Source organism: Lichenostomus cassidix, chromosome 1 (assembly GCF_008360975.1).
Source record: "Lichenostomus cassidix isolate B80296 chromosome 1, HeHo_3.0, whole genome shotgun sequence".
Taxonomy (NCBI): domain Eukaryota; kingdom Metazoa; phylum Chordata; class Aves; order Passeriformes; family Meliphagidae; genus Lichenostomus; species Lichenostomus cassidix.
In genome coordinates this window covers 1,156,806-1,184,686 of record NC_139479.1, presented here as the reverse complement: position 1 = coordinate 1,184,686, position 27,881 = coordinate 1,156,806, and the positions used below count along the sequence as shown (strand labels likewise).

Below are 27,881 nucleotides of genomic sequence, written 5' to 3'. Positions count from 1 at the left end.
TTTGGGGTGAATGTGTGCAGGTATCAGGTCCCTCCTGGGATTCATTCCTTAACACATTGTTCAGTCAATCCATGGAGATTGGAGATTTTACTGTAAGATGTCAAGTTATTTTGAAGGTGGGCTTAAGTCACACAGTTTGGACCCAAATCAGCACTTTTGACCACTAATTCACAGTTATTCTGAGGTGGGAACTGCTTCTGGATTTAAAAAATGCTCAGATAATCACGTTAGCATTCTCTTGGTTTTATTTTCCTAAAGGAAATATCAAAGGGGAAAGCACATAAATTTTTCTTGGAGTTTCCCAAGATCCTCACAGGAACCACAACATCGATTTCCTCAGGACTCCCTTTTCCATTGACCTGTGTGTTAATTTAACCATCAATTAATAAACCTGTGTTTCATTTTAACACTTCCACAGCTCTTTGGAATTCCAGTGAGTTCCCTCTGTGTGACTCCACCATTGCCTCATCGCTGGTGTTCCCAGAAAGTCACGGTGATTCCGGGCTTGTTTTCTCCCTTGCCCCCAAATTTTCATGGATCACACCTTTGAGATCCTCAGGATTGAGCACCTGGTTTTTGTACTTCTCCCCCCAGTCCTCCACGATGTACTGGTGGTAGGGATCATTGGAATGCTCCCTCCTCTTGGATTTCACAGTGCTCACCAGGATGGCCACGATGATGAAGGAGAACATCCCAATCATCACCATCAGATAAAGGATAACATAATCAAAGTTTTCAGCTGCCACCTCAGCCTGCAGTTTACTCGCTGCTTCTGTCATGTTCCTCCTCCAGCCGTTCATGTAATTGAGGAAAGTTTCCTTGAAAATATCTTCCACTGCCCAAGTGAAGTTTTGCATCTTGGCCATCCTGGCAAGTTATAGCTGCTAAAGAAAATAAAATACTCTTTTAAATCAGATGTCTGTATTAAAAGGGTTATTTTGGAGTATTTTTGTCACTGTTAGGACAATTATGTAGTGACAGTCGCCCCATGAAACTTGGAATTGTAATTTTAGGTCAGCTGAGAATCCCCTTTTCTGAGTGGTTCAGAGACCCAAGGAGGTCTTGCTCAGCAACATGGAATCATGGAATGGTTTGGGTTGGGAGGGACATTAAATCCCATCCAGTGCCACCCCCTGCCATGGCAGGGACACCTTCCACTGTCCCAGGCTGCTCCAAGCCCCAGTGTCCAACCTGGCCTTGGACACTGCCAGGGATCCAGGGGCAGCCACAGCTTCTCTGGGAATTCCATCCCAGGGCCTCCCCACCCTCACAGGGAACAATTCCTAATTCCCAAGATCCCATCTCTCCCTGCCCTCTGGCACTTTGCAGCCATTCCCTGTGTCCTGTCCCTGCAGCCCTTGGCAATTGTCTCTCTCCATGTTTCCTGCAGCTCCTTCAGGCCCTGCAAGGCCACAATGAGGTCACCCCAAAGCTTCTCCTCTCCAGGCTGAACAATCCCAGCTCTGCCAGCCTTTCCTCCCAGCAGAGCTGCTCCATCCCTCTGCTCATCCCTGTGCCCACTCAGGTTCCTTGGGTCTGTGGGCAGCTTTGGTGAAAGACCCCAATCCCAGGGGACAAGACACTGTCCTTTCCCCTCTGAGGTGAAGCTCCAAGGGAATAAGGATTTCTCCTCAGGAGAAGACAAAGATACAGGAGGGACATGGAGGCTGAGCCCTGGAGTGGCCTCAGTGACCATTTGGGACAGTCCCCAAAGGGGCAGAGACACTGCCTGCTGCTGCAAAGCCACGTCTCCCAGGTATCTGTCCCACCCCTCTCCCAGATATCCCAAAATTCAGATCTCAGTGCTGTTCAGAGAACCATGAACCAGGTGTTTCCCACAAGAGAATCCTCCTCCACCACTCCTTCCCACCAGAGCCCATTCCCACCAGAGCCCATTCCCACCCAAATCCCATTCCTACCCAAATCCCATTCCCACCCAAATCCCATTCCCACCCCAATCCCATTCCCACCCCAATCCCATTCCCACCCAGGCTCTCCCACTTTAACATGAACAATTCCTTCAGTTCTTCAGGCCAGCCAAGCCTTAAAATCTGTGGAAAACTTCCCTAAAAAGCCACAAAATTCCTCAAAAATGAGGAATTCCAAGGGGAAGAGGCAGTGAGTTTTCATTGCTAATAGGAAATTTGGGATGTCTTTCAATTGAGGAATTCAGGAATTCAGCCTTGTGTGCACAGAGGAGAATTCAGGCACACATGCAGGTGGATTCCTCTGCAGTTATATCCTCACACACCCCCAAATTTGGGGATAAAGGTCATTAATTAAAGTAAATAAGAAAATACAAACAGAAACTGCCTTTACTGTCTGTAAAATCTGCTTTTTCTTTGCTTTACAACAAAAACGGTGATTCTTTTTCAAACTGGAATAAAGAATTGCTAACAGCACCTTACCTTTGCTGTGTCCTTCTCTAAGGAGATTCAGAAAATTCAGGATTTTCAAATCCCTCTGGATAATGGGATGAAACTCCCAAAAAGAGCAGGGATGTCTTTAAGGAGCCTCCAGCCTGCACGAGGCTGGGAGCAGCTGCCTGTGAAATAAGTGCCTTGCACTGCACACTTTATGTTTATATTAAATTAAAAGCTAAATCTAATCTCACCTGGAAAGTCAAATATTGGCTGACAGCTTGCATCAGTCATCCTGTCGGATCTGGGAACGAGCCTTTGTGCTGATTGCTGCAATTTAATGTATTTTAAAAGAGCTTTTCTGGGGATAAACAGGGATGCAGCTCTGGTTTTGGTGAGGCAGAAGATGAGCTCTGTCAAATAATAATATTAAGAATTATTAGAGAAGAATTTTTAGCTGTGAGGGTGGGGAGGCCCTGGGATAGAATTCCCAGAGAAGCTGTGCTCTGTGGGCACCTCACTCATGAGCTGCAAGAAGAAAAGACAAAAACTTAGTAAAACAAAACAAAACCAAATGAAAAAGAAAAAAAGAAAAAAAGAAAAAGAAGAAGAAGAAGAAGGAGAAGAAGAAGAAGGAAAAGAAGAAGGAAAAGAGAAAAGGAAAAGAGAAAAGGAAAAGGAAAAGGAAAAGGAAAAGGAAAAGGAAAAGGAAAAGGAAAAGGAAAAGGAAAAGGAAAAGGAAAAGGAAAAGGAAAAGGAAAAGAGAAGGGAAGGGAAGGGAAGGGAAGGGAAGGGAAGGGAAGGGAAGGGAAGGGAAGGGAAGGGAAGGGAAAAGGAAAAAGGAAAAAGGAAAAAGGAAAAAGGAAAAAGGAAAAAGAAAAAAATAAGAAAGCAGGATTAATGAATGTTGACTTTATTTATGACTTTATTTCTCAGTGAGAGAGCAGAAATTTGCTCAGTGAAACAAGACCACATCACCTCCCAGGAGGTGGGACTGAGGTGCTCCCCAGGCACTTGGGCTGGGACAGACCTGCTGGAAAATATATTTCATTTTACAGCCAGTCCTGCCTAAGCAATGTGCTCTTTGAGGGCCAGGAAGGCTGCACTGTGCAGCCACAGACATTCCCTGGCTGGCTAAAGTCACCTGGAGCTCTTTTATGTGGCTGTGGAATTGAGAGAGCAGCCTGGAAGTTCCCAAATTCAGAAATAACTGACAAGAATACAGTGCAGTTTATCCCTCCCTCAACCAATCTCTTCTACCACCTCTCCCTGGCTAGTCTTTTTCCCAATGAAGCCAAAGATTCCCTGGATAGTCCCAGGCTGCTGCATGTCCCCCTGAAGGTCACTTTGCTCAGGGTTTGCTGAGCAGCAATGAGGTGGTCAAGGACAGGCAGGGTGGGGATGATTAAACAGGAGGAGGAGCAGAGAAAGGTCTTGGGAAGGAAAAGTGGAAATCCTTAATCTTAATCACCAATTAGGTGATGGCTCAGAGCCCCAGTAATGCCCTTGTCCACCTCAGGTGGGGATTTTGGGAATTCCAGGAATTTTGGGCATTCCAGGAGGGATTTGGGGGGGATTTGAGGGGTTCCTGGTGGGATTTGGGGGGATTTTTGGGGAATTTTGTTGGAATTTTGGGGGAAATCTTTTGGATTTTGGGGATGGCACAGAACCCCAGCAATGCCTTTGTCTACCTCGGACATGGAAACGGTGGGAATTCTGTTGGATTTTGGGAATTCTGGGGATTTTGGGGGGGATCTGGGGGGGTCAGAGATGGAATTTGGGGGATTTTTGTTGGCATTTTGGAGGAATTTTGAGGGAATTCTGTTGGGTTTTGCAATTACCCAGAAGCCCAGCAATGCCCTCGTCCACCTCAGACATGGAAACGGTGGGGATTATTTGGGAATCTTCAGGAATTCTGGGAGTTTCCCGATAGAATTCATGGGGTTCCTGATGGAATTTGGGAGAATTTTGTTAGAATTTCATTGGGTTTGGCGATTGCTCAGAACCCCCAGAATGCCCTCATCCACCTCAGACACAGAAATGGTTGAAATTTTGGGATTTTCAGGACTTTGGGAATTCTGGGAATTCCAGGAGGGATTTAGAGGGGATTTGAGGGGTTTCTGGCTTGAGGACTAATACTAAAAAAATGCTTCTGATCTCAAAGGATCATGGAATATGCTGAGCTGGAAGGAGCCACAGGATCACCCAGTGCCACCCTGCCCTGCCCAGGCCCCCAGCAATGCCAGCCTGGGCATCCCTGGCAGTGCTGTCCAAAGGCTCCTGGAGCTCTGGTAGTTTTGGGAATGTTCCCATTCCCTGGGGAGCCTGGGCAGTGCCAGCACCCTCTGGGGGAACAACCTTTCCCACACAGGATTCACTGTCTTCAATTCCTTGTGGAGAAGGACACCTGGGATGGTCCTTTGTGGCTAAAGGAAAATCCCAGAGTCACAGAATCCCAGAATCACCCAGGTGGGAAGAGATCCTCAGGATCATCCAGTGCCATTCTCACCCCAAATCTTGTCCCCAAGTGCCACATCCAGTCACCTTTGGAACACTTGGGCTCCACCACCTCCCTGAATGGGCAACTCACTGCAGTGCCTGACCACTCTGTGAGGGAAAAAATATTTCTAATCCCCAATCTGACCCTCCCCAGGTGCAATGTGAGGCCATTTCCTCTCCTCCTTTCCCTTGGGACTCAGCAGAATTCACCTGGCTGCACAGGGAGTGGTGGAGAGCAGGGAAGTCCTGCCAAGAACAGCTCTGCTCGCTCAGTCCAGGCTGCAGGATGGAGAAACCAGAGGCAGGAGGAGAACTGCAATGCCCAGCTTTGTTGCTATGGTTTTCTGCTGTTGCAAAAGGTTCAGGGGATAAATGAGGGTGTTGGCTGTGCAGAGCGGTGAGATGAGAAAGGAAACACGGATGTTTCTGGCTGGGAGGAGCAGATGGGACACCTGAAATGCTCAGGTGTGTGTGTCCCTCAGAGGAGGAGAGAAACATGAGGTGCCCACACTGATCCCTTTGAAATATTGCCTGGGGTTTTCCCATTCTTTCGGCTGTAATGAAAATATTGGTGCTGCAGCTGAACTGCAGAGCACAGCCTGCAGTACCTGAAGGCAAGGTCTGCTCAAAAAATGGCTTGGAAGGCAAAGTTAATGACAGACAGCAGCAATGGTTTGAGGGTTTGCAGGGTTTTTTGGTTGTTTAATCGGTTGATTGAGGTTTATTTGATGGTTTGGGTTGGGAGGGATCTTGAAGATCATGGCAGGGACACCTTCCACTGGCCCAGGCTGCTCCAAGCCTGGGAGCTGCCAGCACCCAGCAGTTTCCAGGGAATGGAAAGTGGGAGAGGCAGCCCTGCTGAATCCACATTTTCCTGCCAAGCCCTGTTCTCCCCGAGCAGAGGGAGGCAGAGCAGCAGCTGCAGCACCAGGCTGTGGGTTTGGCAGGAGAGACCCTGCCAGAGGTCAGGGATTGCAACAGCTCCCCTGGGCAGGGACAGCTCAGCATGACAGGGCTGAATTCCCACAGCAGCACTCCTGCTTTCCAGTCTCATTCCTGCTCCTTTCATCTCCTCACCACAGTGGCCTGGAAGGATTTGGATCCAAATCCTGAATGTCCTGCTTCACCTTGTCCCCCTCTCCCTTCACCCTGCCAAGCCACTGGAAAATGTCAAACATTCCAGCTGAGGTTGATTCAGAGAGGGAAAATGCAGCCAGAGGGTTTGAGTAAAAGGACATCATGTCCAGTGCCAGCAGCCTCAGAGGATTAGTCTGGGGAGGTGTGACCACATGCCTGCCCCACCTGGGTGTCCTTCCTTAATCCCTCAGGTTTGTCCATCCCCTCGATGGATTGCTTCACCTAAAACCTCCCCGCCCTGTCTGGGAAAGGGGAGGGAGAGGCAGCAAAGAGGAGGGTGGGGAAAGGGAAAAAATGCAGGTGGGAATTGAGCTGTCTGTGGGCAGCAGAGGAGAGCAAGGAAGGTCACCTGGATGCTCCTGTCAGACCTTCCCCTCTGGGGACACAGGGACTTCATGGAGCTTCAGATGGGACAAGGGGAATGAAAAGGGGAGGGCAGGGAGCAACCAGAGCCTTTCTAGAAGGTTCTTCAGGGGTCAGAAGAGAAATCACAACCTGTCCCCATCAGGGTGCTTTGTGTGCCAGGGTGACTCTCTTGGACTCGTGGCTGAGCCAGGATGGACATCCTCATGTTGGAGTAGTCCATGGATGTTGATGTATTCCGTGGATACTGGAATATTCCATGGATGTTGGTGTATTTCATGGATATTGGAGTAATTGTATATCTTAATCCCTTCTATTCTTAAGGATTATTTGATTCTTATTACCAAAGAGTCAGGGAGGAGAAATGGGCTGGAGTTCCACCTCAACAGGAGGGAAAATGTCTTTCCATGGAGCCCTGGAACAGCTGTCCTGGGAGGTGATGGAGTTTCCCTCTCTGGAGACATGCCAAATCCACCTGGATGTGTTCCTGTGTCACCTGCTCCAGGTGACCCTGGTGGGACTGAGTGATCTCCAGAGGTCCCTTCCAACCCTAATAATTCTGGGATGGTGTTACTGGTGAGGTACAGGCTGTGTCTGTGCCACAGGCAGGAGCAGGAGGAACAAATCCTGCTGGAATTAGGGGATGAGCACTGGGGACAGCCTGTGCCAAGCTCAGAGTTTGGCAGGAATACCAAGTCAGGTTTAGGGTCTAGAACTGCTGCATATTTGGGATTTGCTGCACCCCATTAAAGAAGTGCTGGTTGTTTTTTACTCAATACAGCCCGGAGAGGCTTATTCCCATTCCTGGGATTTTAATGGAGTCCTGGGATGCTGCACAGTCAGAGGGGGAGCAAAGGCCAGGTCAGGGCATTTGGATGACACAGAAAACCAGAGCAGCCACCCCACACGACCTCACGCAGTGGCATCTCCAGAGCCCAACTGTCGGAGAAAGTTCCATTTCCACTGCTGTTTATCTTGGCAGGAAAAATCCCTGTTTGACACACAACCATCCAGGGAGGTCACGGAGGGCAAAACTTATCCTGAGGCCTCCCAAAACCCCGAGATTTGGGGTTACATGGGGCTTCCCACATGGTGAAAAGCAAGGACAAGTGATCATTTCCAACCCGAGGAAGGCAAACAAGGCTGCCAGCGCAGGAGTTGAGAAATCCCTGCTGGTGAAACCTGGGATGTGTTGCGTGAGCAAAGGAACATTCCTCGTTTCTTGGTTCCTCCCCCTGCCTTGACCTCAGGCCCATTTTTGATCCTGTTGTGCAAACGGCTCTGGTAACACAGCTCCTGCTTCCAGCAGCAAACCCTCGCCTCTGGAGGGGCAGGCAGAGGCCACCAGGGTCTGGTGGCACCCTGGGACACTCTGGATCCTGCTCTGAGCCAGGCTGGCTCCTCAAAATCCCCTGTGCAGCACCAGCTCCTCAGGAAGGTGCTGGAAGGCATGGAAAGCTCCTCATGCTGCTCTTCTGGGTCACACATAGTCATCGCCCTCCCCAGGATGAGGGAATGTGGGATTTGGGAGATAATTGCACTGCAGAGCTCTGAGTATTCTCATGGTCAAAGAGGGCATGGAGTGATAGCACCAGTGGATGGTTTTAAGCTGAAGGAGGGCAGGGATGGATGGGATCTTGGGAATTAGGAATTGTTCCCTGGCAGGGTGGGGAGGCCCTGGGATGGAATTCCCAGAGAAGCTGTGGCTGCCCCTGGATCCCTGGCAGTGTCCAAGGCCAGGTTGGACACTGGGGCTTGGAGCAGCCTGGGACAGTGGAAGGTGTCCCTGCCATGGCTGGGGTGGCACTGGATGAGCTTCAAAATCCCTTCCAACCCAAACCATTCCAGGATTCCAAGAAGTGCAGCAAATCCACGCAGATGTCAGCAGCTTCCTCCTGGCTTTCTGAAATCCTCCAGAACCTTCCCATTGCTGTTGATCTCCCCTTTGGGAGGCAGGGAGGGAGAAATTCCTTCATCCTGCTGGGAAATTCCTCTTCCATCCGTGCTGAACTCGGAGTTGGAGCTGAATCCTGCTCTGCACAGAGATGATTTCCTGAGCTGGAGCTTCCCCTGGGAGCTGGAGTGCATCCAGGAGGAGGTTATCCCGGGTAAGCTGCCTGAGGGATTTCAGCAGATAATTCTGTGCATCTCTAGAACACCCTGGCTGGAGAACAGTAATCTTTTAATTGGATTCCCTGTGGATAATTAGCCTGCTGGAGCTGCTCGTGTCCAGCTCTCTAGAAACATCCTGGCGCATCCATGGAAGGCTCCAGAAAGAGCTCCAGGAAAAAAGCCAGGAAGTGTTGATTCACCCTGGAATTTCAGCACTGCTGGGAGCGTGGTGGCCAGAAAAGCATTGCTTATACATTTATCCCACCAAAGCCACGGAAATGCATTTTTATCCTGCTTTTTTTTTTGGTTCACATTCAAGAACCGTGAGTTGAATGTTTCTGGTGCTACCTTTCAGTGACCTGAGGATGGGGGAAAGATAAGAAATTACCATTTTCATCAAAATTCATGTTCATTTTAAAAATAAATCTGATTTCTCATGGAATGTCTGTATGTGTAAGCCTGGGATGGTGTGCAGTGTCTGACTCAGGGTGGGAGTTGATCCTGGAGCTTGATTTTCAGGAATTTGCCGCTGTTGGAGTGGCAGAAAAAAACCAGGACAAGGTTCCTAATGCAAATTAGTTCTAATAACCCAGATTCCAGCTCAAAGTCAGGAGTTTGGTCCCACAAACATCCAAAAGTCTGGAGTCAAGTGGGTGTTTATTTGTTTGTCTGCTCCAGTGACCTTCAGCTTGCTGTCCTTGGGGAATCAGTGGATTCCACTCCTGATTTTGCACTGAAGTTATTCCCAAAGATATTCCAAGGAAAAAGCTCTTCACTGACCTCTTCACTGATGTAATTCAGGAATTTTGTTTGACAAGGATACAGAGCTGACTGACCTTTCTGGCCACAATTCCCTCAAATATGAATCCAGACTTGGATTCAAACACTGCATCCAACTCATTAATCTGTGTAAGAAGCTGAACTTCAGCTCTGGGTATTCCTCCCATTGATCCATTCCCATCTGAGCTGGGATTCCAGTGCTGCTCCTCCTCCAGAACAGCCCTCAACATCCAAATTCCAATTCCTGGAATGATTTGGATGTGTTGGCTGAAGGCAAAGAGCCTTGAGCTGGAGGGATCTCCATCTCTGGGGGGTGATTTTGCCAACCCACAGTCAGAATGATAAAATTCTGCATCATTAAAATCCAAACACAGTTCCCACAGCTCAGGGCTCACCTGGAATAATTTAATCCCAGAAGGGAGATCTCAAAACTCTCATTAAACCCAGACTTCCTCTTCAAACTGATCCCTAAAACTTTCATTTTTGGTGCTTTATTCAGGTTTTAATTTTAATAAATATTCCCCTTGTTGCTGAGAATACCAGAATTAAAAGCACAAGTGGCCAGGAGTGGGTTGGAGAGTGATGTGTCACTTGTGTCCCTGTTTACCAGGAGCCCAAACTGGTGAGAAGGAGATTTTCTGCCATTTCTTACTCCAAAGGCTCCATCTCAGCCTGTGTCTGGCCCAGCACAGAGCTGTTCACTTGACCTCCAGCTCTGCCTAAACATCCTGATAAACAAGAGGGAGCCTGATTAGGTATAAAAATGTCAGGGGCACTTTTGCCAGGGAAGCAGGAGAGGATTTAATCTCATCCAGAGACACATTTTTCCATAAATCACGACAGCAGGACGTCCCTTGGTTTCTCTCTTGGAGCACCCCAGAGGGTGCAGGTCCCAGCTCCAGTTGGAATCATGGCTCTAAATCCCATTTCCTATTTGCAGGGACAATTAAAGAAGCAAAATGTTTGTTTTTTCCCTTTAGATGTCTTTCCAGTTAAAAAAGTCCATGTCAGCACTCCACGGTGACCCAAAATGGGATCCTGTTTTATTTACTTGTGTAGCTGAAAAAAATATAAAACTATAAAACAAAAAAAACGTATAAAAAATAAACTATAAACCAAGAAGGTCAGGAAGAAATGCCCAAATAGGAAGAGGTGATGCTCTGACCACATAAATTTCCAGGTATTTTGCTTATTTAACTGGACTGATGGACACATTGCTGCCTGGAATTCTCTAAGGTATACCTAGGTGCTTGAACCTGTCCTTTGACAGTATAAGGGACAATGATTTTAAACTGAAACAGGGCAGGGAGAGATGGGATAGTGGGAAGGAATTGTTCTCTGGCAGGTGGGGAGGCCCTGGGATGGAATTCCCAGAGAAGCTGTGGCTGCCCCTGGATCCCTGGCAGTGTCCAAGGCCAGGTTTCCTGGTGACAGGATCACCACGGATTCCTGGAAAGGAAAACATGGATTTGCTGACTCTCTTTCAGGAAAAGAAAGGAAAGTGTAAACCTTCAAGGTGTGTTATCCATATTTAAATCAGTGGGAGTGAGGAACCAAAACAGCTTTGAGAAGTTGGGTGGTTTGTCCTGTGGGACTGAAACTCCCCTAATGGGTAAAGGAGCTGGGGAAGGGGCTGGAGAGATGGGGTCATATGAGAATTTCAGAATCCCAGAGCTTGGAAAAGAACTTCAAGACTGTGGATTCCAAGCTGTGCCCAATGGCCACCTTGTCCCCAGCCCAGAGCACTGAGTGCCACAGCCAGGCCTTCCTGGGACACCTGCAGGGATGGGGACTGCAAACCTCCCTGGGCAGCTCCTGCCAAGGCCTGAGCACCCTTTCCATGCAGAAATTCCTGCTGCTGGCCAAGCTGAGCCTCCCCTGGCCCAGCCTGAGGCTGTTCCCTCTGCTGCTGTCCCTGTTCCCTGGAGCACAGCCTGACCCCCCGGCTGTCCCCTCCTGGCAGCAGCTGTGCAGAGCCACAAGGTTCCCCTGAGCCTCCTTTTGAAGGAGTCAGAGAATGTCCCTGGAAGGGCAGCTGGAGCAGGACAAGCCAGCTGGGAACACTGCTGGGTATGGAGCATGGGGATAACTCCCAGTTCAGTCAGTGCTCCCAGAAGGATCCCTTCACACCCTGGGTTACTCCAGAGGCAATCCTGGAGCTCAGATGCCTCCTGATTTCAGCTGGGATGCACTTGGCATTCACCAGGAGTCCAAGAGCAGGAACTGCAATCAACATTTTCCTCTTTTCAACCCAGCCAGCGCTGGAATTTGGCCACCCAAACCCTGTCCCTGCTGCCCCTCTGAGTCGCCACTTTGGCTCACTCACCTGCTGCTGCTCCCAGCCCAGGAAAAGCAGGATTATCGTGCTGCTCCAGCCCTGCTGGCGTTTTCAGGAGCCACCACAGCGTGTCCCCACAGCGCTGTGCTTCCATCCCTCCATCCCTGCTCCTGCCAGCAGGAATTCATCCAATCTGCATGGCCAGAAATACACCTCCCTCCAGCCTCGCCTTCCAGGGGCAGAGCTGGCAGGAAAACCATCCTGACCTTCAGCTGTGCCCAATCCACCCGGGTCGGGCCTGGTGAGGCGAGGATGGAGTCATAAAAAAAACCCCACAAACTGCCCGCCAGAGAAAACCCAACAACAGGGAAAGGTCACAATTCAAGGTCTGCTGCTCATTAGTGAGGAATAACACCGGGAGCTGCTTCGTTTGCATAATGAGTTTCATGCTGAGCCCTGACAGGTCCCAAAAGCAGAGGCTGACAAGAGTAGGGTTAGATGGGATATTAGGGGAGAAATTGTTCCCCTAAATTTATTTACATGTGTAGCTGAAAAAATGTCAAACTGTAAAAGAAAAAAAAACTATAAACAATAAACTAGAAACCAGAAAGGACAGAAAGAAATGGCCCAATAGGAAGAAGTGATGCTCTGACCACATAAATCCCAGGTATTTTGGGAAAGTCCTGGCTCAGGGTGTCCAGAGAAGCTGTGGCTGACCCTGGATCCCTGGAGGTGTTGCCTGCAGGGATATTTCATGGAATACAGCTGCAGCAGCTGTGGGATACAGGCAGGTCACTGGTCAGACTGGGGGAAAGGCGAATTGGAGGGCAAAGGGGAAAAAATTAAAGGACTCATTCAAAACCAGGAGGAAGAGCAACCATTTGAGATGGGGAAAGAGACTTCTGTCTCAACTATGGAGAATTTCAAGAAGCCCAGGGACAGGAGAATCCATCCTGAGGGAGCTGGGAAAGAGCTGAGGCTGGAGCAAAGGAGGCTCAGGGGAACCTTGTGGCTCTGCACAGCTGCTGCCAGGAGGGGACAGCCGGGGGGTCAGGCTGTGCTCCAGGGAACAGGGACAGCAGGAGAGGGAACAGCCTCAGGCTGGGCCAGGGGAGGCTCAGCTTGGCCAGCAGCAGGAATTTCTGCATGGAAAGGGTGCTCAGGCCTTGGCAGGAGCTGCCCAGGGAGGTTTGCAGTCCCCATCCCTGCAGGTGTCCCAGGAAGGCCTGGCTGTGGCACTCAGTGCTCTGGGCTGGGGACAAGGTGCCCATTGGGCACAGCTGGGACTGCATGGGCTGGGAGGGCTTTGCCAGCCCCAGGGATTTTGGGATTCTGTGATCTGTGCTAGTGAGGCCATGGGGTAAATGAGGTGGGGCCAACATTGCTGAGGTCAGGAGGTACCTCCAGCAGTGACAAGGAGCAGACAGAGCTGGGGCACAAATGTCACAGAGATGTCACATAGATGTCACTGTCAAGTGCTGAGCAGCAGCACTGAGATCCCTCCTGGCAGAAGGTGAGGAATTGGCTCCAGCTACCAAATCCAATGGGATTTTTTTTTTTCAGGTCACACCAGCACCCCACAGATCTGCCTGTTCTTGCTTTGATCAGGACACCCCAGCAATGCCAGCCTGGGCATCCCTGGCAGTGCTGTCCAAAGGCTCCTGGAGCTCTGGCAGCCTCAGGCTGTGTCCATTCCCTGGGGAGCCTGGGCAGTGCCAGCACCCTCTGGGGGAACAACCTTTCCTGCTCTCCAGCCTGAGCTGCCCTGGCCCAGCTCCAGCCAGGATGCTGTCCCTGTCCCAGAGCAGAGATCAGAGCTGTCCCTCCTTTTCCCCTCACATGGAAGTTGTACCTGCAATGTCTCCCCTCAGTCTCCTCCAGCTGAACACCCCCAGTGGGTCATTTCCTCACCCCCTGCCCCAGGCAGCACTGGGACAGTGGGAATGCTGAGTCCATGGGGTGAGCCACAAGGGCCAGAGGTGAGGACTGTCCTGCAGGTCAGCGAGTGCAGAGCGAGGCTCGTGTGGTCACAGTCCTCTGTGGCTGACAAGTGTAATCCTGTGGGCAAGCAGCAGCAACCAGCACTGGCCTCACACAGAGGAGCTTCTGGCAAGGAATCATTCCTGAAAGTCCCCATTTCATTGCACATCTGGAGCCACTGGCAACATGCAATTCCAGAGGTCACCCACAGTCCCTGTGCCCAGGGAGATGGGTCACGGCACTGGGAGGAAGGTTTATCACATGCTGCCCTGACCTTTTCCTTCTCCAGGCTGCAAGGCACAGCTCAGATCCCTCTGCCAGCTGCTCATGGCAGCATGCTGCTCCAGGATAAGGGAGATTTGCTCTTCTGCTTCCCAAACTCCTTGGGGACAGAGGCTGGAAAAAAGGGGGTTTGCAGAATCTCTCCCCAAAGATGACAAAAATCCAGAGGATTAAAAAAAAAGTGGAGCTGAAACAGAGCCTCAGGGCCCTCAGTTCTCTGCTGGCAACATGTCAAGGAGCTTCCTGACCCTGAGGGTGCCATTGCAGCTCCTCCTGAGGGAAAGCACAGGGACAGGGACAGCATCCTGGCTGGAGCTCAGGAAAGGTTGTTCCCCCAGAGGGTGCTGGCACTGCCCAGGCTCCCCAGGGAATGGGCACAGCCTGAGGCTGCCAGAGCTGCAGGAGCCTTTGGACAGCACTGCCAGGGATGCACAGGGTGGCATTGCTGGGGGTCTGGGCAGGATAGAGGTGAGACTCAATCCCTGTGGATCCCTTTCCACTCAGGATATTCCATGATTCTGTGATCTCTCCCAGGAGCTCAGGATGGGGCTGAACTCCCCATGGATATTTGGGATGTCACCCAGCTCTGATGAGGATGGAAGTGGAGATAATCCCATTGTGGGGCTGATATCCCATGGCAGCAGCAGGACAGCAAACACCTGGCAGGAGTGGCAGTTGGGGACCTTCTGGGAGGGACAGGGATTGGGGTGATCTGAGGGGCTCAAGTGCCACCAAACCTTTTGTGTGTGACCTTTGCTGCCCCAACCATACAGCAACACTCATCCAAAAAGGAGGAGATGCTTTCCCACACCCTGGGCAGTGGGAATGGAGAATAATCCACGCTGTGCACAGCCCTGCCAAGCTCCCTGGTGGCACTGCCCCAGGGGACACATGGCACAGCCACCCAGCAGTGTGGGTGTAAGTCAGGCTGAGCTGCCCTCAGGAGTTGTCTGCTGTGGCCTCATGCTGCAGGGGGATCCAGACTGAGGGCAAGGCTTGAGCTGGACTGAAATGCTGCTGGGATTTGTGGGAGAACTGCCCAACCTGTGGAATTCCCTGCAGGGGGATGGATGGGGTGCTCTGCTCCTTCTGCAGAGCAGATTGCACACACAGCCAGGGATCCCTGGGTTTGTTCACCCACTGCCCCTGCCCTGGGGTTCTGCTGGAATGACCCACCCTCACTGGGGCTGGGGGACTCTTCCCCTGTCCAGTGCCACCTGTGGAGTGACAACTTTTCACCACTTCCACTGCTCTTCAGCCCTGATTATTGCTAATTATTGCTCATTAATGAAGGTGACCTAAAAGTGTCTTCTCAGCAGTGCAACCGTGGAAGTGTCCAGGGTCAGGTTGGATGGGGCTTGGAGCAGCCTGGGACAGTGGAAGGTGTCCCTGCCATGGCAGGGGTGGCACTGGATGGTTTTCAATGTCCCTCCCAACCCAAACCAGCCTGGGATTCCATGATTCCACACAGGATGTAGTCCCACAATAATTCCCCCTATCAGCCAGGCTCCATGTAGGATTCCTCAGCTGCCATCCCAGCTCCAATCCCTCCAGACCTCAGGTGGATGTTTTAAGCAGGAAAAAGCAAAGAAATGGCACAAGGAAGATTCCAACACTTTTATTCCCACTCAGTTCTCCTGGTTTAACTGGACAAACATCACCCTGACACTCACAAAACACATTCCAGTAAATTATTAAAAATTTCACTTCAGCCTTTCCAAACCCTTGGGGATAACCCAGCTCCTGGGTTTGTGCTTACAGGGGGAAAAAGGGCCAGGAATGAGTTGGGGTGACTGCTTGGTTGGGCTGTTGGACACAAATTATCCCCTGCAGACACCAGGATGAGTCCAGCAGCTCTGGCTGTGCTGTCAAATCCCAACCCTCAGCGGATTTGCTCTTCTTAGAAATGTGGTTACACAATTTTCTCCCCAACCTGGGAAAAAAAAAAAAAGTGGGGTTTTTCCACTCTCCCATAAATTAAAAGCCACATCTTTGCTCCAACTTTCACTCACCCAGGCACATTTCACCTCCAGGCAAACACCACCCATGGAAAACTCCATGTCCAAAGGTGAGTGTTTTGGAAAGTTAGGAGAGTGTGAAAAACAGGGGCCAGAATGGAAACTGTTCCTGCAGGAGTAGGCAAAGGATTGGATTCCCATCTTGGATTCCTTCTCCCCAGCATTCCCAGCCAAGGCTGGAACACACCGAGGGCAAACAGAGCCAACAATGAACTGCCCAAAATTCAATGTTATTCCACAGAACATAGTTGAGGTGAGGGGAGTTATGTGGGGTGGAAGCTGAGGTTGAGTGAACACAAAGGAGAAGGAATTTGGGCACTTCAGGGGACGTGTGGGGAATATTTTTTTCCCTTCCCATCTGGTGCAAATTGGAGATTGCCAGGCACAACATCCACAGCCTGGGCCAAGCAAGTGGTTGGGTTGAAAAACAGGGCAATTGTCTTCGAAAACTTAAATATTGTTTCTCTAGGATTTGTGGTTGCGTCGCCTCGAGATATTCCGTGGGGAATGCTGGGAGTGCCAGGGAGCGGTGGAATGACCCTGCTGAGGCCAGGCTGGGAGGTTTGAGAGAAAAACCCCAGGACTTCTGAGCTGAGGTCCCTGAGAGACTCGTGGAGATGGCACTTCCAAAAAAAAGGTGTTGGGTGAGGAGCAGTGAGGTTTTTCCCTTCCCGTTCCACCTTTCCTGCACTCTCCTTGTTCCCTCTTTGCTTGATTTTGTTGTTTTTTTTTTTTTAACACTGCAATTTCTTAGTTTGTCCTTCACTGAGGGGCACAGGGAGGCTGGAGAAAGACTCCAGAGATCCACAGGCAATGCCAAAAGTGCTGTTCCACATTGGAATTCCAGGATCCCTGAGGTTGGAAAAGAACTTCAAGACCGTGAAGTCCCAGCTGTGCCCAATGGGCACCTTGTCCCCAGCCCAGAGCACTGAGTGCCACAGCCAGGCCTTCCTGGGACACCTGCAGGGATGGGGACTGCAAACCTCCCTGGGCAGCTCCTGCCAAGGCCTGAGCACCCTTTCCATGCAGAAATTCTTTCCAAGAAGAATTTTTTCCCTAATTTTTTTTCCCTAAACCTCCCCAGGCACAGCTTGAGGCCACACAATTTTCCTGCTCCTTTCTCACCATTGTTTTTTGCACTTCCCATTGATAATTTAAAACAACCCCATTTCCAAGCCATGGAATTTCCAATTTCCACAGTGGCTGTGGAAGTTCATTGCTGCAGTTGGGATCATCTCGATTTACCCCAACATGATCTAAAATTCTCTTTGTGCTCTATAACTGGGTTTCCATTCAATCACCCATAATATTCCTTTAACCCCAGGTCAAGGTTTGGCTTCCAGAGCCTATATTTATATATGATTAGAGGAACTCTGCCTTCTGATGAAGCAATTCCATATGAAGCAATCTCATTGTAATTTAATTTCTTGTTTGAACTGGAGGCAGAGTTTGAGATCCACATTTATTTCATGGGACTGAGGGGGTGGGAAGGGGATTTGATTACGAGAATAAATATAAGATCATATGATTGAAAAATTAATAGCTTCCCTTATCCGACTTTAATCTGTTTAAATAACTTTAGGAAAGGCTCAAGGCCTGAAATATTTGACTATTTCATAGGAAAGCAGCCAAACAGCTTAGCAGAGTTCCCCCTGGAAAATCCTTGATTGGGTTTCCCATGAAAACGGAATATTTAGGGTTGCAAACAATACCTTGATGCAGCATTTCTTTACATATTTTGACCAGCTGAGAATTTATTGGGATTTTTCCCGTGGAAAAAAATAAATCTTGTGGATATTTCAGTGGAGTGTTTGTTGTTCGCTGTGGTCAGGATGCAGGGTTAACTCATGTTGGGTATCCTGGATAAATCCACACTGGGAATTGGACAATGCCAAGACCAAATCCCAGTAAAAAAGATCCCAATAGGTCAATTCCATTTGGTGAGAAAAGGTTTTCCCAGAGAAGTTAGAAGGATGTAACTTCCTGACATCCAGTGAAAAATAAAAACCACACCTCCCCAAAACAGCGGGAATTGCACCAGGAATGGGGAGATCCCAACAACTGCAGCTCCTGGAACTGCCAGGAATTTCCTGTTTCCATTGGTCTGATCTTTGATTCATTTATGGGGAAAGTCCAGCAGGTCTGTGAGAGCTGGAGAAGGAAAACCCCTTGGAAATCTCTGTTTCCATGGAGTTGATTTCCAGCAGAATGGATTTTTTTCCTGGAATGGAGCATCCAATGGTTCACCCATGGGAAGAGTGGAAGGGCACAGGACATTCTCACCTTCCTGCATTGCTGGAACTCCAGCTTTTCCCAGCTGGGCTGGAGGATGTGGCCAGAGTTTATCAGCTCCAGACAAAACCTGGATTTGTCCAAATTGTCTCCCAATGGATTGAAACCTTTGGCCTTCATAATGTGTTGGGATCGAGGCTTTCACAACTTAATTACACCTGGAATTAAAAAGTCCTTCTTTTGGTCTGTGTTATAACAAGGAGTAATCCTTCCTTGTTCCTCATTCCTCAGGATTTTATGGATCTGTATTCCCATCCATCTCTTTTCCAGTCTGTTCATCCCTTCTGTATTTCTCTCCAGCTTTATTTCCCTCCCTTCTCTTTTCTTGTAGTTGCACATAATGGATTTGAAGAGAGGCAAAAATCCATTTTTTGGAGGGGTTGAGTTCCTTTCTAATCACTGTTCTCTGGCTTTTTCCTATTTCCGCCAAAATTGAACACTGAGCTGCTTTTCAGGGAATTACACAGCGGACCAATTTTCTAAATAGCAGCAGCTCAGTTAGAATCACCAAATCCTGGAATGGTTTGGGTTGGAGGGACCTTAAAGGCCACCCAGTGCCACCCCAGCCATGGCAGGGACACCTTCCACTGTCCCAGGCTGCTCCAACCTGGCCTTGGTCATTCCCTGGGCTGAGCCCAGAATGGGCAGCAGGAAAGGGATTGGGATTGTGTCCCTGTGCTCAGGTGAGAGCTCACCTGCAGAGCTGCTCCAGCCCTGGGGCTCAGCACAGCAAGGAGCTGGAGCTGCTGGAGAGAGTGCAGAGGAGGCAGCAGGATGAGCAGAGGGATGGAGCAGCTCTGCTGGGAGGAAAGGCTGGCAGAGCTGGGATTGTTCAGCCTGGAGAGGAGAAGCTTTGGGGTGACCTCATTGTGGCCTTTTGGTGCCTGAAGGAGCTGCAGGAAACATGGAGAGAGACAATTGCCAAGGGCTGCAGGGATAGGACACAGGGAATGGCTGCAAAGTGCCAGAGGGCAGGGAGAGATGGGATCTTGGGAATTAGGAATTGTTCCCTGGCAGGGTGGGGAGGCCCTGGGATGGAATTCCCAGAGAAGCTGTGGCTGCCCCTGGATCCCTGGCAGTGTCCAAGGCCAGGTTGGACATTGGGGCTTGGAGCAGCCTGGGACAGTGGAAGGTGTCCCTGCCATGGCTGGGGTGGCACTGGATGGGATTTAAGGTGTCTTCCAACCCAAACCATTCCATGATTCTTGGATTCAGGTTATTCCCTGTAAAGAGATCCTTCTCCATGGGAACTTCTGTTTCATCCAAACGGAAAACCCTGACACAATCAAGGTCAGTGCTGCTGTTGTTACAAAGCCTCTCTGCCTCTTTTTCCAGATATTTATTTGCACTCAGATCCCTCCTCTTGCCTCTGGAGTTGTAACTGTGGCAGTGAAAGGATTTCTGTCCCTACAGCCACATTCCCAAAGCACACAGCCTGGCCTCCTCTAGCCCTGCAGTTCCAGACAATCGCTGTGCAATCCCTCTCTCTTCCCCTGGCTTTTCCTCAAATGAACAGCCAGAAATTCACTCAAACCCTCCACTTCTGTTATCATCTAGCTGCAAGGAGCTCCTTGTTTTGGGAATCTTGGAAGAGCTTTCCAAGCCTTTTCCATGAGCAAACAGTTCCCCCCTACCTGTTGGCCAAGCAGCTGCTGCAGTTTGATTCCTGCTCTTTTCCTTTTGCTTCCCATTCTCCTGGAGAATCGCTGGCTGCTGCTGACATTTGTATTGTGCCTGGGTTTATTAATTCATCAAATGCCAAGGATCTGGTTCCTCATTCTGGTGGAGCAGCTGGTTCCCATCAGCTGTTGTTACAATTGGCTTGAAAAACCTCCCAGGAGGAGCCCAATAAGTCAGATTTGTCAGATCTGCAGTAATTCATGCAAGATGGGGCCGATGTGGAAATCCACATTTCTCAACTGCAAGGATCAAGATACCAATCCTATTGTTGAGACCAAGAAGGGACTTCCAGTGGAACCCACTTGTCACTGACAATTCCCAATTCCCACCCCCTTCCTATTGCACAGCCTGAAATCTCATGGCTTTGCTCTCAGGCCAGAGTTTTATGTATTTCCTTTAAAAGAGAGGAGAAAATCTGTTCAGATCAGAACAGAACAGCCCAAACAATTCAGAAAATCACTGCAGTGCTCCTCATACTCACACAACTCCAGGAATATTTCCTTTAAATCCTCCCGTTTGGCATCTGCCAGAGAGGAATGTGTGGTTTGCCTCGATAGGAGAAATCTGGAAATGAACATTCAAACATTTTCTGCTTTGTAATTTGTAATTGTCCAGCCTGGCTTAGCAAGAAGAGCACGAGTACAATGTTCAGGGAGTTTTTACTTGTGGTTCTTTGACTCAGCACAGAGCTTTTGTTCTCTTTTTTGACTCAGGAATGACATCAGGTATCATTTGAAACCCACTGCAAACGCACAGACCCTGAGGAGAAACTCAACATTTCCTTCACAAAAACTCTGCTTTTCGTTTCCTCAGCACCTCCTCAGCTACACAATCATTGTGTATAAACCACTTCAAGCCCTTGGACAGAAACAGGACAAGGGGGAATGACTGGGACAGGGCAGGGTGAGATGGAATATTGAGAAGGAATTTCTGTGAGGCCCAGGTTGCTCTGATGGGTTTTGGCTGCCCCTGGATCCCTGGAAATGTCCAAGGAGCAGCCTGGGACAGTGGAAGGTGTCCCTGCCCATGGATGAGCTTTAAGCTCTCTCCCAACCCAAACCAGCTGAAGATTTCATGATCACCTGGGCAGAGGATCTGTCCTGCTGGGTGCTCATTAAGGAAATCAAAGATCTTGTCCCAACAGCTCTTCCAGCCTGCCTTTTTCCCAGCTTTTTCCTTGTGTCCTCGAGCTCTGGTGTCTCATCCTGAGTGTCCTGAGGGCACCCAGGGTCTCCCCACCACCCCAAGCTCAGGGAACAAGGAATATCTTTAACTCCATTCCCACTGGGCACCTCTGGCTGCAGCCACAGCGAGATCCCAACTGCAGCTCCGTGTGGGAATGAGGGCTGGCAGAGCAGGCAGAGGCAGCCTGTGGTTAAAGCCCAGGATCTGTGCTCTATTCCTGGGATTCCAGCAGATTTCCTGTGTGGCTTTGGCTGAGTCACGTCAGCCGAAGCTCTCAGACCTGGGGCTGAGCCACTGCTGCTCAGCAGCCCCAAAATCAGATGTTTGGTTGGTTTGGTTGGCCAAGCATGGGCTTGGGAGCCTGATATGGATATCCATAATCCATATGCCTCAGGGCTGTGGAATTCCTGGAGTTGCCTGGATGTCAGGCCAGCTGTTCATCTAGGGATTTAGGTGTGTTTAGTCCCCAGGGCTGATCTGGTGGGGAATCATCTCCCTGAGCAAATCGCTTCCCCCGATGGAGGAAGATCCAAGAATACAATTCCATCTCTTCAGGTCTTCCAGAGGCTCAGAATGTTAAGGGTGGAAAGGCTCTAATCACAGAGAAATGCAATAATATTAATTTCTACTCCTGCTCATTCCACACTCACTGCATATTCCTGTTGCATTCTCAGTGGGGAAACACTCCAGACTTGTTGGGCAGTTGTTCTCATCCTGAAGATCTTTTTTTTTTTGTTGTTTTTTTTCCCTAAAAAAGAATCCTAGCATTTGCCTGCTAAGTTTTTCATTCCCTCTCCAACACAGAAGATTTTTGTCAGGGTCCAATCACCAGAAAAATATCATGGAAGACCTTTTTAAACAGAGAAATGCCAGGTAAGAGCCCACAGCCACTCATTATTTTCATTCCTTGTCTCAAATAACCTATCCAAACAAACAAACATCTCCTAGGCTGCCACTTCCTCCGACAATTTTTAGTCCAGGCTGGATTTGAACAGCCAACTTATAACAACAATCCCCCATTATTGGTAGTGGCGTTTGCACTACCAGGGTAAAAATATTCCCAATGTGCACACACTGGATGGGATTTAAATAGAAATCTCCTTGTGATTTTGGCTGACAGACTCCTCGGGCAAAGCTGGCTCAGTGCAGAGGCAGAACTTTTCTTAGCACAGCCAGGGGACAGCAGGGTTTGTGTCCAACCCTGCTGAGGGAGGGGACAGCAGGGACCAGAATGGGGGCTGAGCTTAGTGCAAGCTAGGTCTGCATGGGGACCCAACAGGAGACACCAGGGATGTGTTTCACCCCCCAGCAGATGGAAGTTGGGGTTCTCTCCAATATCCCAGAATCCCTGAGGCTGGGAAAGATTTCCAAGGTCACTGAGTCCCAGCTGTGCCCAATGGGCACCTTGTCCCCAGCCCAGAGCACTGAGTGCCACAGCCAGGCCTTCCTGGGACACCTGCAGGGATGGGGACTGCAAACCTCCCTGGGCAGCTCCTGCCAAGGCCTGAGCACCCTTTCCATGCAGAAATTCCTGCTGCTGGCCAAGCTGAGCCTCCCCTGGCCCAGCCTGAGGCTGTTCCCTCTCCTGCTGTCCCTGTTCCCTGGAGCACAGCCTGACCCCCCGGCTGTCCCCTCCTGGCAGCAGCTGTGCAGAGCCACAAGGTTCCCCTGAGCCTCCTTTGCTCCAGCCTCAGCTCTTTCCCAGCTCCCTCAGCACTTTTCCAGCCCCTTCCCAGCTCTGTTCCCTGCCCTGGACACTCTGCAGCCCCTCCAGGTCTCTCCTGCAGCACCAGAACTGGACACAGCCCTGGAATGACCTCTCAGTGCCCAATCCCTGCCCTGCTGGACACACAATTTGGCCCCAATGTGCAGCAAACCCCTCAGAGATGTGACAAGCAAGAGGCCCAAAAGCAGGTGAAGGCTCTAAGAGCCCTGGTGGCCTGTGAGATTCCTTAGCCAAGTGGATTAAAAATCCAAGGGAATCTTTAAACCAAACATTGGCTTTTGCAGCACAACAAAACCAGGGTGGTGTTTGCACTCAGCCATAAAAGTTGCTGTGGTTGTGTAATCATGTGGAGTTGTGGCCTTAGGAGGAGCTATAAAGCAGCTGCAGCAAATTAACTTTTCAAAAGTTATTATAGATTGGGTGGAATCTAGAAAATTCCCCTATGTTATTATTTTTTTTCTTTAATAGAACTGGAAAAGGCACAACTGGGGGTGAGGTTTCTTCCCAAGCCTCTCCCCCTGGGCAGGCACAGACCTGAAGCCTTTGAGGGGGAATGCCAAACCAGGAGCTTCCCTCAAAGCAGACAGCCCTTCCCAAAACCAGGGACATCTTTTTTGTCCTCTTTTAAGGAGCTGATCCATATCCCACAGAGGTCAGGCAAAGAAATCCCAGGGTAGGGAGCTGGTAGAGCCTCAATAAAGCACAAATTTGTGGGGTGATCCCAAAAGGGTGACTTCTTGTCAAACAGTCATGCCAGAGAAAGGAGTGAGCAACACCAGGAGGAAATCCACAGAATGGTTGCCACAGCTGGCACTGGGGGAATTTTGGATTCTGTAGGATGCTGGAGATAGGAAATCACTGATGAAAAGGCAGCACTTGAGCTCCTGGGTTCCAGCAAACCCATCCCAAACCCAACTCTGCCCCCTCTCTGGATATTCCATGGTTCCTCCATCCGGTTGCAGTGTTTGTTCTGCAGTTGTTTGGTGTGCAAAGTTTCCAAAACTCCTCCATGTCCCTGCAGCTGCTCCCTAAAGAAATGTCAGTGGGAACTTTTCCTCTGGCTTCCTTGGGAACAGCTTGAGGCTCTTCCTGGAAGGAAAAATAGCCCAGTATAAACCAACAAAAACCCTTCAGTCTTTGTTTTCCTTCCAGTGATGTTTTGGGATTCCTTACAGGGGGAGTCCAGCCTGAGGGGATGGGGCAATGCTGAGGAATAAATTCAGAGTCTCCTCTAAACACAAAGCACAGAAACCCAGCAGTGCTCTGCCTTCTTTGGAGGATAATCATAGGAAGCTGTCCCAGATTCCCAACATTCTCCCATGTTTCAGTTTCTCTTTCCCTTCAGAATCATTTCCAAGTGTCACTCAAGAGCTGTCTCCTCAGTCCTCTGGTGGTTTCCCTGGAATCTTCAGTTCCTTGGCTCACCACCCTTCCCTAAATCCCCTTCCCCACCTCTAGGTCTGCTTCCCCTTCCTCACTTTCCCTCATCCCATCCCAGTTTGAATCCAGGTCACTTCACTGCCTGGATGACCTTGAGGGTTTTTCCCCACCTTGGTGCTCCTGTGGTTTTCCTACCTCAGGGGAAGCAGGGAATTGTGTTTGGGGTTCTGCCTGTAGGAATGATGGTTCCCCAAGTCCAAAAAGGATGAAATCTTTTCCATGGAGAGCCTTCCCAGAGTGAAACCATTTCCCAACCACCTTCTTGACCAAAGTGATGATCCCACTGCTTGGCTCTGCATTCCCTGTAATGCTCATTGCTGTCCAAACCTGATCCAGAATCAGTGGAAGTTTGTGCATCACCTCCAAGGTACTTGGGGTTTCATCAGAGCTCCAGACAGGGTAATTTTGTTTTCCCTACAAGAACAGTCTTGTTCCTACTTATCCCTGCATATTTCTGCTGGGTGTTGGATCCACCTGAGGAGAGCTGCACATTACCAGGAATTTTCACCCTCCAATCCCCCTTCCTTAAAGCCCACTTGTTGTTTTTGGCAAGTGTCCAGTTCCTCCCATTGTTTTCCTACCCAAAATTTCACTCCTGGTTTCATTTCCCATGCCAGGATTTTCTTCCAGAGCAGGCAAACAAGGAAGCAGTTGGGCCATGGGAATGCAGCTCTTTGCTGCCATGAATGAAGGATTTTATGGATGCCACACTTTATTTCTGGCCCTGGAAGGTCCAAACCTGCTGCTTTTCCAGGTGAAATGTTCATTGTCCCTGTAGGAATGCTCTGCATCCCCAGGGAACAAAGCTGGCTCATCTCCATGAAACATTCATGGCATTGCAGCAGGAAACTCCTGCTCTGTGTGCTGCATTTTTTCCCTCTGGCTTGCAGAGAAAAAGATCAGAAAAGAAGGAGAATTAAGTTAAGGCTGCAGCAGAACCAGGTTTTAGTCATGAGCTGGGAGCAGAGGATGAGCAGCAGCTCCTTGGAAACCTGTCCCTAAATGGGAAAAATCCCAGAATCCTAGGATTTTCACAGCCACATCTCCACCCAGGGTGAATCTGAGCTGCTCCAGTAGAACCAGTGTAGAGCACAGAGGGTCTGGTGATGGAATTCCTAAGTCCAGATGTGCTCCAGATCATTTTAGTGAATAACTGTGAATAGGTCACTGTTTTCCAGGTGGTTTAGAGCTGTCCAGTGTCTGAATGGAGCTGAAAATCCTGGATGACTTCAAAGGCAGCAGAAAACTCTTTGCCCAGAGAAGCTGTGGCTGCCCCTGGATCCCTGGCAGTGTCCAAGGCCAGGCTGGACATTGGGGCTTGGAGCAGCCTGGGACAGTGGAAGGTGTCCCTGCCATGGCTGGGGTTGGAATGGGATGATTTTTAAGATCCCTTCCCATCCAAACCATCCCATAATTCTCAGACACATCTTCTGTTTGAATAAACAGAGTTCCTACAGAAGAACCTCCAGGTAGCTCCAGGGAAAATCCACAACCCTTCTCAGATGACCTTGATGTTCCTGAGGTGTCCCAGTGCAGATTGCTCTGCTTGTCCCAAATAACTGCTAAACACACATTGAAATCCAGTTTTAAGGCAGGAAAACAGCTTGAAAGAAATAAATGTAGGAGCAGAACCCCATGTAAAGCACCCCTTGCTATCTCCAAAACCTGTGCCAGGGCCTCCCCACCCTCCCAGGGAACAATTCCTTCCCAATATCCCATCTCTCCCTGCCCTCTGGCACTGGGAAGCCATTCCCTTGTCCTGCCACTAAATACCAAAATCCAGACACAACTCCATGAGAAAAGAGGATCCATAAGCTCAGATATCCACGGAACAGCAATGTCTTTCTGTTGAAGGTGACTTTGTTCCCATGTGCTCAGATTTTCTGGACCCCAAGCTCTTCTCCTGCCTCAAAATTCTGCCTGTCTTTAGGATAGTTTTAGGATATTTAGGATAATTTCAGGGCAGCCTATGTGTATTTGGGTTTCTGGATTTCTGGTAGATACAGGGAGACCTGGCCATGTTTTTCTCCATCCCAGATGCTCCCACTGTATCAAAAACCCCCCTTGGTCTCCTTCCCTGCAGACTCCAAGGAGCAGGAGCTGCGGAGAACATTTAAATTTCCATTTCCCCCTCCATCCCCAAGCTGCTGTCCCCGTTTCCCACTGCTCCAGGAGCAGCCAAGCCACTCCTGGCCTTGCCAAAGGCCACTGCCCACTCCTCCAGGAGCCCCAGAGGCTGTGGTGACACAGCTGCACTGAACAATGGCTCCTTCTCCTCCTTGGAACCCTCAGGAACCATCCCAGCCTCCTTTTCTTCCCTCTCCATCTGCACCGAGTCATCCCTGCTGGCAAGGACAGCGTGCAGTGTGATAAATCAGCATTGATCCCTCTCCAGCCTCTCCTGGAATTTGTCACTGCAGAGGCACATTTGTCATGGCTTTGGCAGGTCAGAGATTGAAGCAGTGCTGCGGATTTCTCGGCTGGGTTTGTTTTTCAGGCAGGACAAGCTCTGCAGTGCAGCTCCTCCAGGAGTTGTTCCAGCCTGGGAGGGATGGCAATGTCACCGAAACTGCGGGAAAAACAAAAACCCTCCAACAAGATTTTAATGTTAGAGAGTCAAGGCATTACTTTATTATCTGGCCAGGATGTTGTTCTGGCCAGGATGTACCACAGAAATCATCTCATCCACACACAGCCTGGCTGTGCACAGAGAATCATTCCATCATACATGACTTTTACCTGATTTTCAGATATTTTATACAGTAAAAATACATAGAAATGTATTGGGTCAGTGTTCATTGGTCCAGAGCTGAGCAAACCCCCAGTATTCAGTTTCCCATTGGATCTGAATCTCCTCGCCTCTGATGTTAATTAGATTTTTCATTCTCCAATTCTCCTCTCAGTCCTTTCCTGCCCAGATGTCTTCAGCCCTGCTGGAGGTGCTCTGGGGTAGCTGTTTGTAGATAGCCACTGCTGGCTGCTGATGTTCTGCTGAGAGCTCTTTAGCTTTGGGTTCCTCCAGGCTGTTGATATGCTGAGTTCATCAGACCTCACCTGGTAGAGCAATGGCCTGGAGAGAAACCTAAAATTCCTTTTCCTGGGATAAAGACAAACAGAACCCTCTGACTAAAGTTATACAAAAATTTTAAACCGGTATATTTTCCAGCAGCAGCAGCCTTGGAATGAGTCTGTTCCTTGATGTGCATCACCCACAGAATGAACCAAAGGGACAAAGAAATAAAGGAGAGTGGATCATGGAATCACAGAATGGTTTGGGGTTGGATTAAAGATCTTCTCATTCCACCCCCTGCCATGGGCTGGGACACCTTCCATTATCCCAGGTTGTTCCATCCCTGGCAGTGTCCAAGGCCAGGTTGGACACTGGGGTTGGAGCAGCCTGGGACAGTGGAAGGTGTCCCTGCCATGGCAGGGGTGGCACTGGATGGGATTTAAGGTCCCTCCCAGCCCAATTCCTTCTGTGATTCCACAATCTCCTGGTTCTCTTGACCTTGCAGGATAATTAGAATCTCATCCTGCTGCACCATTCCCCGCTGGGAATTGCCTGGATTTGTCATTACTGTCACCCATGGGATGTCATTACTTCCTGTCAAACTGCGTTGCCTGAGAAACTCCAGGTTTGTGTCTGACTGTGGTGGGAACAGCAAAAAAATTCAGCTCTGCTCCAGAGATTTTATGGACAGTGATGGGAGACAATAAATGGCTGCAGAGCAGGGATGGCAGGAGTTCAG

The 27,881-nt window shown here is 49.7% G+C and overlaps 2 protein-coding genes across 6 annotated transcripts in view; one reads left to right on the top strand and one right to left on the bottom strand.

The window, feature by feature from the left end:
* KCNE1 (potassium voltage-gated channel subfamily E regulatory subunit 1) overlaps positions 1 to 27,599 on the top strand; it is a 74,708-nt gene extending 47,109 nt beyond the window's left edge. For both annotated transcript variants that reach the window (XM_085075543.1, XM_085075468.1), the window contains one exon: positions 27,545 to 27,599. The gene's annotated coding sequence lies outside the window, so the exon portion shown is untranslated. The remainder of the gene's footprint in view (positions 1 to 27,544) is intronic.
* Positions 228 to 2,761, bottom strand: KCNE2 (potassium voltage-gated channel subfamily E regulatory subunit 2). 4 transcript variants are annotated; one of them, XM_085076067.1, is made up of 2 exons: positions 2,615 to 2,761; positions 228 to 884 (listed from the first exon to the last, which is right to left on the bottom strand). In XM_085076067.1, the coding sequence occupies exon 2, from the start codon at positions 864 to 866 to the stop codon at positions 489 to 491; it is 378 nt and encodes a 125-aa protein (XP_084932193.1). In that variant the 5' UTR covers positions 867 to 884; positions 2,615 to 2,761; the 3' UTR covers positions 228 to 488. The 4 variants fall into 4 exon arrangements, with proteins under 4 accessions (XP_084932193.1, XP_084932274.1, XP_084932016.1 ...); XM_085076148.1 differs by having other exon boundaries at positions 228 to 881; XM_085075890.1 differs by lacking the exon at positions 2,615 to 2,761 and adding an exon at positions 2,409 to 2,561.
* Positions 27,600 to 27,881: the final 282 nt, after the last annotated feature.

Bases quoted from the DNA above. Each gene is read 5' to 3' on its own strand.
- KCNE2 (XM_085076067.1), bottom strand. From the start codon at position 866: ATGGCCAAGATGCAAAACTTCACTTGGGCAGTGGAAGATATTTTCAAG.